This window comes from Hemitrygon akajei, chromosome 29 (assembly GCF_048418815.1).
Source record: "Hemitrygon akajei chromosome 29, sHemAka1.3, whole genome shotgun sequence".
Taxonomy (NCBI): Eukaryota; Metazoa; Chordata; class Chondrichthyes; order Myliobatiformes; family Dasyatidae; genus Hemitrygon; species Hemitrygon akajei.
In genome coordinates this window covers 34,402,249-34,414,162 of record NC_133152.1, presented here as the reverse complement: position 1 = coordinate 34,414,162, position 11,914 = coordinate 34,402,249, and the positions used below count along the sequence as shown (strand labels likewise).

At 42.0% G+C, this 11,914-nt stretch overlaps 1 protein-coding gene across 11 annotated transcripts in view; it reads right to left on the bottom strand.

The window, feature by feature from the left end:
- Nucleotides 1–3,012: 3,012 nt before the first annotated feature.
- The window catches only part of prdm16 (PR domain containing 16), a 716,934-nt gene continuing 708,032 nt past the window's right edge, over nt 3,013–11,914 (bottom strand). For all 11 annotated transcript variants that reach the window (XM_073032140.1, XM_073032142.1, XM_073032143.1 and 8 more), the window contains 2 exons: nt 11,499–11,741; nt 3,013–3,151 (listed from right to left, as the gene is read on the bottom strand). In XM_073032140.1, coding sequence (XP_072888241.1) covers nt 3,139–3,151; nt 11,499–11,741 — 256 coding nt within the window. In that variant the 3' untranslated portion in view covers nt 3,013–3,138. The remainder of the gene's footprint in view (nt 3,152–11,498; nt 11,742–11,914) is intronic.

Genomic DNA, 11,914 nt, shown 5'->3' with positions numbered 1-11,914 from the left:
ATTTGGAAGGATTAGTGTTGGGATGTTTTTGATTTGCTTTTTAGCTGATTCCAGCACAACATTGTGGGCCGAACGGCCTGTTCCTGCTGTACTCTTCCACGGGCTATAAGTCCCTTTGACTGTCCTCAGCTTCAACCTGATCAGTGTTTAGAAAGTACAGTACTCATTTCTCTTCTTTATGTTCAAAGTAGAAAACTGCCCATATGCCTATATTTAAACTCATTTGCATTTTTGTCCCTTTCCTTTATCTATTCCCATATCCTTTAATGCCATGATTCCGAATACATTGCTTGCTTTGTGAAAAATATTTTTTGGAAACGTGGGCTTCTGTCTTACAGCCAAATTCTTTTTAATGTGGTAAATGGAGGGATGAAGATGAAAAGGGGGATCGGAGGTTGGGATGAGGAATGGAGACTGGGAAGAGAAAGGATGGTGAAGATTAGTGATGAAAATTGAGATTGGGGATTGATTAAAAAAAAACTCAAATAAGGAATCGTGGTTGCAATGAGAAAGAGGTGAATGATTTTGAATGGATAAAAAAAAAAGATTAGTAGAATCTGACGATAGAATAGATAGGAATTAATAGACAGGACCTGAGAAAACTTGTCAAATTTGAATCGGCATTGAACTTCACTGAGAGGACACGTAGAACCATGAATCACCGAACTATTCTGGAATATAAAATATTTAATCAGAGAAAGTTTTGCTTTTAATTTTTAATTGTAAAGGCCCCTTCCATAAGCTTAGTGGATCTTAGAGTTGGGTAGAGTGAAACTAAACTGGCCCTTGTGTTCCAGGGCCATGTGAAGGTATTTGACTAAAAGCCTTGCTCCTCATTGCCACTATTGGAAAGTTTGCTTGTATGAATATGATGTATACAAGTTGGGAGAGAGACAGCTGCATTACTGTTCTATCGATGTTCTTTCCTTGGGTTTGCCAAGGGAAGTAAAATTGAATATATTTAATTAACCATAATTAATGCTGTTGCTTGGACTGTTCTGAGGGAATGGTGATAGGTTGAGGTGATAGGTGTGAGATTCTCACATTTCTACAGAGAGACAGAATTCATGCGTTTTTCAAAAAGAAAGTGAGATAAAGAGATTCATGATAAAACTGATCAGAAGTTATGCTCTTCAAATGCAACCTCTTGAAAATACAAGTTATTTTCAACTGGGACTCTAGAACATGAGGCAATAATCACTTCTTGCACGGGTTCCCGTCCCCAGTGCTGCTGCACACAGGTAATAGTTCAGTGATTCATGGTTCTACGTGTCCTCTCAGTGAAGTTCAATGCCGATTCAAATTTGACAAGTTTTCTCAGGTCCTGTCTATTAATTCCTATCTATTTCATCGTCAGATTCTACTAATCTCTTTTTTTATCCATTCACTCTTACATCTTCCAGATCTTTGGGAATCAATCAGAAAGCAGGATTGTCCTTGTTTTTTTTTGCTTTAAGGAAAAGCAGGTGTGTATAACGCCAACAAAAGAAAGTGGAACTGATTAAATTAACTGATTGGGAGTGTCATGCTCACAAAGTGCTGGAATTTGTCTAATTATCAGTTGATCAAAAGAGGAAAAAATATATACTTTTTCCCTCCAAGCTTTTCTTCAAAAAAAAAGAATTACTCTGCTGGCTTGCTTCATTGCTAAAAAAAAACAAGGGGCACGTGACAACTGTGCAAAGTAGTAACTGCATGTAATCTATGCATGTTCTCCTTGACTCCACAGTCTCTGAAAAGAAACTCAGCACCAAATTGAGTCACTCTAGGGGACAAAAGAAATTGCTGGCCTTTACATAAGTATTTACAGGAGCTTTCACAAAGCAAAGGTTTCTTTATTCTTTTAATTTCTCTCTATAATTATTTACCACGGAAACGGCAACTGCTGAGGCCTATTTTCCACTTGTTCTTTTCAATCATTTTTTTGTAAAAAAAATCAAATCTAACAACAGGATCCACTCTTAAATAAAAATACTGAGTTAAAAAAGAAATCAAACCCCTCACCGCCCTCATCCCCTCAAAGGTTTGGCACTTCCACAATGCATGCCACACAAAAAAAAACGTTAACGTAAAAGAATTCACATTTTTTTTTTGGACTACATTATTCTGTTTGAAGTGGGGGGCGTCTGCGAGGAAATCGTCTAAGGAATAAATAGTGAGGACATAAACACTAATGGACAGGAAGAAATTCAATAAAGCCTACAACTAAATAAAATAAACAATAAAAACAAAATTTGATTGTCTGGGAATTGGCAACTAGAAGGACAACCTATGTTATTTGGCACAAGCAACGCTCCCTATTTGACAGTTATTGTACAACATCATTACATAACTTTTGGTCCTTCTCTAGGTAATTATATTAACATTTTTAAATCACTCTCATGACAGCTAAGAGTACAAGACACAATACTGTTTCTTATAGAAAAGATATAATGCCTAGGAGAGAGATATTTTGGATACAGTAGGGGAGGGAGAGTGAGAGAATGCAGGCTAATATATACAGGTTAATTATTGCGATTTGCCTGCCCTGCTTATTTCTCAAATAACTTAAAATTATAATAGTACAGGATGATGTAAAAGCCAGGAAGAACAAGCAGGCTTACTTTCTTATGAGACATACGTCTGTCTTCCTGAAGCTTAACCGGCCCCTTTGTATTTAACCATTTTTAATATTTTTTAAGCTGAAGCCCCAATGGTATATCTGTGCAAAAATATTATGTAACAGGAATAAATATCTCATGGAATTTAAGGTCAGCAACATAATTTAGTTGTGACCGAAAGAAAGGAAGTTTTGTAAGGCCTCCTTAGCTTGACAGACAGTGCTGAGGAGGAGATGGGGGTGGTAACAGTTTTTAGTAGCTCTGCCCTGATACCAACATCCCACAGCTCCTGAGCCACCATATAGCTGCCACCCATCACTGTCCTTCCCAAATACATCAGGGCCAAGTCTTGCCTTGCTGTCTCTCTCTCTCACTCTCTCTCTCTCTCCCTCTATCTCTCTCTCTCTCTCTCACTCTCAAACATGGTTGATTGGGTGAAAGGCCCCCGGCTCTGACGTAGCTCCTGCTATGCTCAGCCAAGCATCCAGAGAGTTCTGGGACGATGGGTGGAGAGAAGTATTCTCAGAGAATGACAGCATCATGGCATAAGTCTGCAATGTTTGGTGAAGGGGGGGGGGGGGAGGAGGAGAAGAAGAGAAAGTATCATATTATTACACACTCTGAAAATAACATTCATTTACTTAATGCATTAAAATTATTGAAATAAATTTTGTAGCTCAGGAACAGAACTGGCATGATGGGCTGCAGAACCTTCATCTGTACCGTGATACGTTCCATTTGAATTCAGAGGGGATTAATCCAGTCTTTCTCTGTGAGTTCAGTAGAAGAAACTGCAGAGAAGAGGTGTGGATATGGGTTGGTGTCAGCACCCACCACACCCCTGCAGCCCTGTAGCTGCTGGCACTTGTCTCACTTCATTCAGTACCAAAGATACAGCAGGGTCTGAGTGCGGAAACAGAACTATTGCGCCAAGTTTAATAATTCCTCTGCTTCTGCTGTCTTACCCACCGGCCTTGCCTTTTATCTTTGGTTCTCTCAGCCAGCTCCAGTTGAGAAAGAATTCAATATGCCATGTTGACCTTCACTGCCTTGTCCAGGTAACTATTTGATTCAATGAAACTCCCAGAACAGGGTCTCCAGCCAATTCTGTTCCCAGCTCAACACCTCCAGTCAAAATCAACCAATTGCCCTACCATGATATTTGAGATCTGTAACTCAAGGTTGGAACACCGAACCTTCTCAAACTGAATGGTTACTATCTCACAAGACCGTGCAAGTATTTAACTATTCAACTGTAAGTTATCAACTGTAAGCTGTCAGAAATAAGGTGTTCTTACGGCAGTGGGAAAGGATTTTTGTTCTCAATGTTTGGGCACTTTGTATGGCTGGATGGGCCATGAATGAGAGTGGGGCAAATGAGACTTTGCCAATGGTTTTCAATATCCAGCAGCAAAAACCCACTGGGAGCAAGATGGCTTCAGAACATAAAACTTGGAAAATATGCAGAATTATATACAAGTTGAAAGATCAGGAGCGGTATTAGTGAAGCTGTTAGTAAACAGCAGGGACATTTTGAGCATAACCTTATTTTCCTGTTTATCCAAAAATATCTCGGCCTGATTCTGAGTACGTTCAAGTGCCATGTAACATCAGGTGTTGGCTGTGTGTAGTCAGAGTTTTATCCAATGCTGAGGTATACTAGTATTTTGAGTGTCCCTAACAATCATTACAGCAGAAGAAGGCAAACTTGTTTTTTTCAAGTTACAATGTTTTAACACATTAAAACATTAAGTCCAGAAACCTTGTCTTAACATAATTGTACACCCTTTTCTAAAGTATAGTTTTACACCCTTACTTGATTTCAGCACTTAAGGGAAGTTTGGATAGGTACATGGACTGAGGGCTAGGTTGATGGGACTAGGCAGTTTAAATGGTTCAGCACAGACTAGATGGGCCAAAGGGCCTTTTTCTGTGCTGTGCTTTTCTATGACTTTATGATCCCAGTTATGCTTAGAGAGTTAACCTATGTTTGTATGCATGTTCAAGTTAAGCAGGCCACCTGGAGTACATTGTATACTGTTACTGCCTGCCAATTTAGCCAGCAAGATTGTACAATTGACATGCAAAATATAAAAGCAAAATCATTTAAGCAGAGATTACAGTCTGTGGCAAGTGCTCTGCCTCAGTCGAAGGACAGCTTCAGTGAATTTTGTACAACTGTTTCACGTTTCCATGGGGACAAAGAGCCAATCAGGATCATGCTGACCTATTTGTCCGAATCTCATTTCTACTTGTAGCCCTCTATGCCTTGGTGCTTCAGATGCTTAGCTGTATATTTCTTAAATGTTGTAAAAGTACTTGCCTCCAGCACCCACTGAAACAGGGCGTTCCAGGTTACAACCACCCTGAGGGTGAAATGTTCTTCCTCAGCGTCCCTCTAAACTTCATCCTTGTTTCTCAAACTGTACCTCCTGGTTTTAGACACTTCTGACTCCTGGAAACATTCCCTAATATCTACCCTCTCACGATTTTGTGTATGTCTATCAGGTTCCCCTTTATTTATTTCATTCCAAGAGAAACAAACTCAGTTCTGCTACTCCACTGTGAATTCTCTTCCAGGCAAGCTCACTTTGAAGAGGTTCTTACCCTCTCTTCAACAGAGACGCAAGTCTCTCTCTGTGTTCTCCCTCTCTTGTTTTGACTGCTCTTTAATGCTTAACAGCCTTTGTCTCACCTCTTCCTCACACTTCCATATTTTGTCTATTTTCCCTCTATATCCTTAGCCCTAACGCAAGATCTCAGCTTGAAACATCAACCATTCCCTTGCCTCCATGAATACTACCCCGCCCACTGAGCTCTTCCAGCAGCTTATGTTTTGCTTCAGATAATGCAGTGTCCCCTCATAAACGGAGCACTTTGTCCCAGTCAACATCTCAGTGAACCTCCTCTAAACCTTCAACAGTATAACACATTTTTCCAAAGCAGCACACACAAAACGTTGGAGGAACTCAGCAGGTCAGGCAGCATCGATGCAAATGAATAAACAGTCAACGTTTCAGGCCGAGACCCTTCATCAGGACATCTTACCAAAGGCTGGCAATGCGCACTGTACTTAGTACTGAAGCTGTGGCTTAAGCAAAATTTAAAAATACTTGTGCTAGAAGTTATTATATTCTGTGTCGCGGTCAAAGGCAAGTACCTTGTAAACCATTTTAACCAGCTAATCTACCTGGGCTATCACTTTCAAAGATTTCTGAATTTGTATATTAAAGTTCCTCTTTTCCTCTGTACTTTTCATTGTGCCCTCCCAAAGAGCATCACTTCACATTTATCAGATATAAATTCCACCTGTCATTTCTTTGCTCATTTTAGCAACTAACAATTAATTTCCTGTAGTCAGAAAGCATCAACAACATCGCTAATCTTCGTGTCACCTGCATACTTGCTGATTATAGCTCCCACATTCACATCCAAATCAGTAACGTACAGAACAAACAGTAAGGGTCACAGAACCTGTCTCTCTGATTGCAACCCTTCAACATCACCCTCTGCCAAGCCAATTTTATATTCGCTCTTGCCAATTTATCATGAATCCCTTGAGTTCCAACCCTTTTCACCAGTCTCTCATATCGAACTTTATCAAAGGCCATCAATCCTCATCAATACATTACTTCTTCCAAGAATTCAATCAAATTGGTCCGACAGGTTCTCCTTTCACTTAACCCCTGCCTTTCCAAGTGCGGGTTAATCCTGTCCCTTAGAATCTGTTACAATAACTTCCATTCCACTGATGTCAAATTTACAGATCTGTCATTGCCGGCTTCTCTCTGCTGTCTGTCTTAAATAAAAGTAAAACGTTTGTTGTGCTCTAGACACCCGTAACCTCACTTGTGACCATCGAAAATCTAAATAACCTTTGTCAAGCTTCCAGCAATCTCCTCCCTTGCTTCCCATCTCATCAGCCCCTGAGGACTGATTCATTTTTAAGCTGCCTTTCACATCTAACCTCTCATTTTTAATGACAGCATGTTTTTAGAACATTGAACCCCACCATTTTCCAGCACACAGAAATGAACTCTGAAGTTTTCCTTACTGTCCACCTGCCTCCCTCACCCCATCTGGTGGTCACCCATTTCTTCTCTGATCAATTTCCTTCCTTGAGCTACACGGTGCTCCTGGTCCACAGTCTACATCATCCTCAGTAATAGTGAATGTCTTAGAACTTTGTCATAGCATAGAGCACAATTCTCTTTAATACGATATACATGTTCCTTTGGCACAATGTATATTTACTCCTCTATGCATCTATAAGTCATATTTCTCTGTGACAGTCTAAGTCTTACTTCTCCGACACCAAATACACTTTACTTCTCCAACACAGCATATATCATGTTTATCCGTCAGAGTGAAAACCGTGTGGTTATGTCACAGTTTACGGCCGACTTCTCCATCACTGTGCAGCTCACACTGTGGTGACAGTGGGTAAAATATTCTTCTGTCCTAGTATTCCATCACATAATTCTGCTCTACACAGTGGCGAAGTTAACGAACTAGCCGTCAAACCTCGAAGACCACTGATCAACAGATTGCAATCCCATCACGGTGGGGGTGGGGGAAACTTAAATTTGTAATTAATTCAGGAGCGTTTAAAGGAAATACAGAATTGTTATAAACCCTTAACTAGTTTACTGATGTCTTTTAAAGGAAGAAATCTACCATTTACCTAGACTGAACACACGAGAAGAAATCTGCAGATGCTGGAAATTCAAACAACAACACACAGAAAATGCTGGTGGAACACAGCAGGCCAGGCAGCATCTACAAGGAGAAGTACTGTCGACGTTTCGGGCCGAGACCCTTCGTCAGGACTAACTGAAAGGAAAGATAGTAAGAGATTTGAAAGTAGTGGGGGGAGGGGGAAATGCGTGACGTTTCGGGCCGAGACCCCTCACCCCACTACTTTCAAATCTCTTACTATCTTTCCTTTCAGTTAGTCCTGACCAAGGGTCTCTGCCCGAAACGTCGACAGTGCTTCTCCTTATAGATGCTGCCTGGCCTGCTGTGTTCCACCAGCATTTTGTGTGTGTTATTTACCTAGACCGACCCATTTACCCAATAAATAAATACGGTTGTCTCTTTAACTGCCTTCGTGGCTGAGGTCAGTTAGGATAATTGATAATTGGACTATCAGGAATAAATAGCTCCCATGAATAAAACTGTCAAGTGTACCTCCTCGGCCACACATTTACTACTCTGTGACTCTATACAGTATACTGCTCCACCTCGGTGTAGAACTGGCTGCCTTGTCACAGTTCTTGCTCCTATCGTCTTCCTCCTATGTAAATCACAGTGCTCTGTCACATTCTACATCTGCGTCATGTTCTGCGAGTGTATACTTCACACTCTTGTCACGCAGTTCCATCGATGCACATCGTACTTCTGTGACACCGTGCCTGTCACTCTCCTCTGTCACTGCACGTCTTAATTCTCGGTCGCAGTTTAGGCTGTACGGCTGTACTGTGTTGTTTGAAATACTGCTCCATCATTGATTCATCACATCGTACGTTGCCCTGATGAAGGGTCTTGGCCTGAAATGTCGACTGTTTATTCTTCTGCATAGATGCTGTCTGATCTGCTGAGTTCCTCCAGTATTGCGTGCGTGTGTTCCTCAAGGTTTCCAGCACCTGCAGAATCTCGTGTTTATACTTTGCACTGGTCCTTTACAGAGTATATGGACAACTTTGTTATGGAGTATATCATACTGCTCTGTCACAGTGTCTGTTATCCTGTTCTGTCATGGTATACGTCATTTTGCTTTCTTCATAGTCTCACACTGTTACAAGGATCATTCACAGTGTGGAGTATATCACTTTCCCAAGGTCTCCATCGCATTGTTCTGTCACAAAGTATGTCATAGCATGCAATTAACCTGATTCATTTTGTTCCATTAGTGAAAAAAACAGTTTTCGCTATATGAGAGCCCTTTTAATGTCAAGACTGAAGGTTGTGAAACAAACACATTGAACAGTGTCACTTGTTAACATGCGTGTGCTTCTGGTGAAGGGTACCATACCTGAGTTTTAGCCTGCCTGTACAGTGTCTCTTTTATTGCTTCGGAGTCTAAGGTGGGATTGAACACTGCGGCCTCTTTCACCTTGTACTGCGCCTCTGCTGCCTTACGCAGGTCCAACCCCTTTGTGAAATTCGCTATCTGGTCCAAGGCCAACAGCCCGGCTTCATCCTCAGCCATACACCTGTGCCAATGATCGGGGTGGGGGGCGGGGGGGGGGGAAGGTGACCTAATGTTAGCGCATCTGACCTTACGTAAGTCAGCCGGTCAGTCTGTCCTGACGGCTCAGTTCTTTGCATGCACATGCGAGGGCTGCACAACACAAACCACGTCCACAACAGAGCAATGAGAGGAAGGCTGGGTGAGTGGTGTTAGCCAAGCACAATGGGATGCAATGGTGGGGACAAGACGAGACACGCAGATGAACAAGACACGAGAAGGAGGCTCCTTACTGAGGGTTGGTTGATTTTAAACTCCTTAAAGATTATAGAGTAATCTGAACTTATCCCATGAGTATATTTGCTTCTACTAAGAGCAGTCTTCACGTGGCTTCCCCAATGCTTTTAACAACGGATGCCAAGTTACAAAAAATATTATACTCCACTACAATCAAGTGGTTAAAACTGTTGGAAAAAACCATACAGTAGAAGGACTTGGGAGTTTTAGTGTTAAATCATAGGACTCTGTTTCAACTATTATTTGACAAGTATTTGAATTAAGTAGCTCTGCAGATTGGGCCTTCTGCAGAGAGAATGATAGAACCCATTGGGTTTCTGCTTAATTGGACTATCTGTGCTGTGCACTTCTACTATGAGCGACTGCAAGTTAATTGGCTCTTTATTGAATGAATGTGACTAGACTCCTTGGCGTTTTACATAATGGGGGTGATTGCAATTTGATTGTGTATCTATAAATGGGTATTTGAATGCATAGAGATTTTGTGCTTGACAATGAGAGAGGGCATACATTCAACTTCCCCTGCCAACTCCTGAAATATTAATCTAATAAGTGACAGCTCACACACTGAAGAGCGACTATGCAATTCAGATGGAAAATGGCAATATAACGAAAATAATGTTTTGTACGTCGGATACAGCAAGAAGTCCTGTTTGATTTAATTTGATTCAGCACAGACAATTACCTAAATGAAATATTTCAGAATTCAAAGCACAATTGGCCACAATTTGCCAAGGCAATTGTGATTGTGTGAGTCTCCCATCACCCCAGATTACAAAATCCCCCTGGTGCCACTCCTAGCACTTAATCTTAAAGACAGAGTTGTGACAGGCCAATTTAAATCTGTGGGCTTGATGGTATCAGATAGAATCCACAGAGTATACAAACAATCTGCAGATTCAAATTTACTTAATACATGTCAGCCTTTTGTTGTGCATAGAATGAAATAACTTCTGGAATACAGAATCCCTCAGTTTATTTGTAGGATGACACCCCGAGTGTATGTGTCTGACTGTGTCTATGGGGGAGAGGGAGAGTGGGAGAGAGAGAGGGAGAGGGGGAGAGAGAGAGGGATGGGGAGAGGGAGAGAGGGGGGAGAGGGAGAGGGGGGGAGAGAGAGGGAGAGGGAGAGAGGGAGGGAGGGAGAGAGAGAGAGAGAGAGAGAGAGAGAGAGAGAGAGAGAGAGAGAGAGACTGACCTTTGCCCATGGTTGTGTGTATGCAGGTTTGAATGTATGTAGGGAGGTAGGGAGAGGGAAGGATAGAGAGGGAGAGAGATGTAGAGAGGGAGAGAGGTAGGGAGGTAGAGAGGGAGATAGGTAGAGAGAGAGAGGTAGAGAGAGAGAGGTGGGAGGGTGTAGGGGTAAGAGAGAGAAGGAGGAAAGGAGAGGGAAGGAGGGAGAGGGAAGGGAAGAGGAGGGTAAGGGGAGGGGGAATGAGGGAAGGGGAGGAGGAAGAGGGAAGGGCAGGGGAAAGGTGAAGAAGGGAAGGGGAGGGGAAGGGGAGGGGAAGGGAGAGGAGGAAGGGAGGGGGGAATGGGGGAGAGTGGGAGAGAGCAAGCGAATGATAATTATACACGTTTCTGTGTTTGGGTGTGTGGGAATAAGCATCCAGGTGCATGTGTTGTGTACGCATTTCTAGTGTGTATGGACACACTGAGGGAAACAAGATTAAGGAGGGTCACACTTTTGTCGTCCTGACCCAGCACCTGGAACTCTTATCAGCAAAAGCACAAGCCAAAAACAGAGGAACTATCACCCCTGACCCCATGTTATCCACCAAAGACATGCCCTAATTCTGGGGAGCCTAGATCAATAAAACTGAGGATTTAGTTTTGACTAGATTTAGCTTCCATGTTTATATGATCCATAAATGGATTTGATCTCTGGATTTGACTTAGTCACAAGATCTCCAAAGGCTTGTTATGTTTATTACTGGTGTTGCCCTGTTATGTGCCAATGGAAGTTAGCATACTATAATAAAGTTCAGTGCTCATAGAGGGATAAGACAGCGATTTAAATGCCTCCTCTACTATCAGGGGTTCCCAATCTGAGCTCCACAGATCCCTTACTTAACGGTATTGGTCTATGGTGTAAAGAAGATTGGGAACCCCTGCATTCGATTATACGTTGCTTCAAATAGTTGTGTGAATGGGCTAACAGTAACATGAATGGAGTAACACCAATCTGTACCATTTCATTAAGGTTACAAAGTGAAGTGTCTGAACCTGCCTAATTTGATTCAAGTATGATTCTTGAGAAAACAGAACCATAACATTCTAAAGTGACTCCATCATCCTCTGGATCTTCTCAATCCATATTTGTTAAACCAACCATTCTTGGGATGGGCAGCATGCTTTTGGCATGAGAACATGAAGAGGAATGTGTGAAGACATTTATGGATTATACAAACCTGTGAGTCTGCTCGTACCCCAAGGTGAGTGGGGCAGAGCGCTCTTCTTCACTTTCCCTGAACGGAGCTCTGGGATCAATCTTCGGTGAAACCGGGTCATCCTGGGATTTTTCCGTCATGCTCTCATCCTCCTCTTCATCTTCCTCCTCAAGCTCCTCCTCTTCATCCTCGTCATCTGCCTCTTCTGTTTTCTGATTGGTCAGTGCATGAACGGCCTGCTGGTGACCACCTTGCACCTCATGCCTGAAGCAAGGAGACAACAACAGATCATAAGAGGAATGGATGTGTGTTAAATTACCTGATGGATTCATCCTAATTCCAGAATTTACTTTAGTCTCAGTATATAATAGCATCATGACTTATGGTAAAAAACTAGAGAAGTGAACAAAATCTGCTTCATTTGGGTTTGGAAGAGA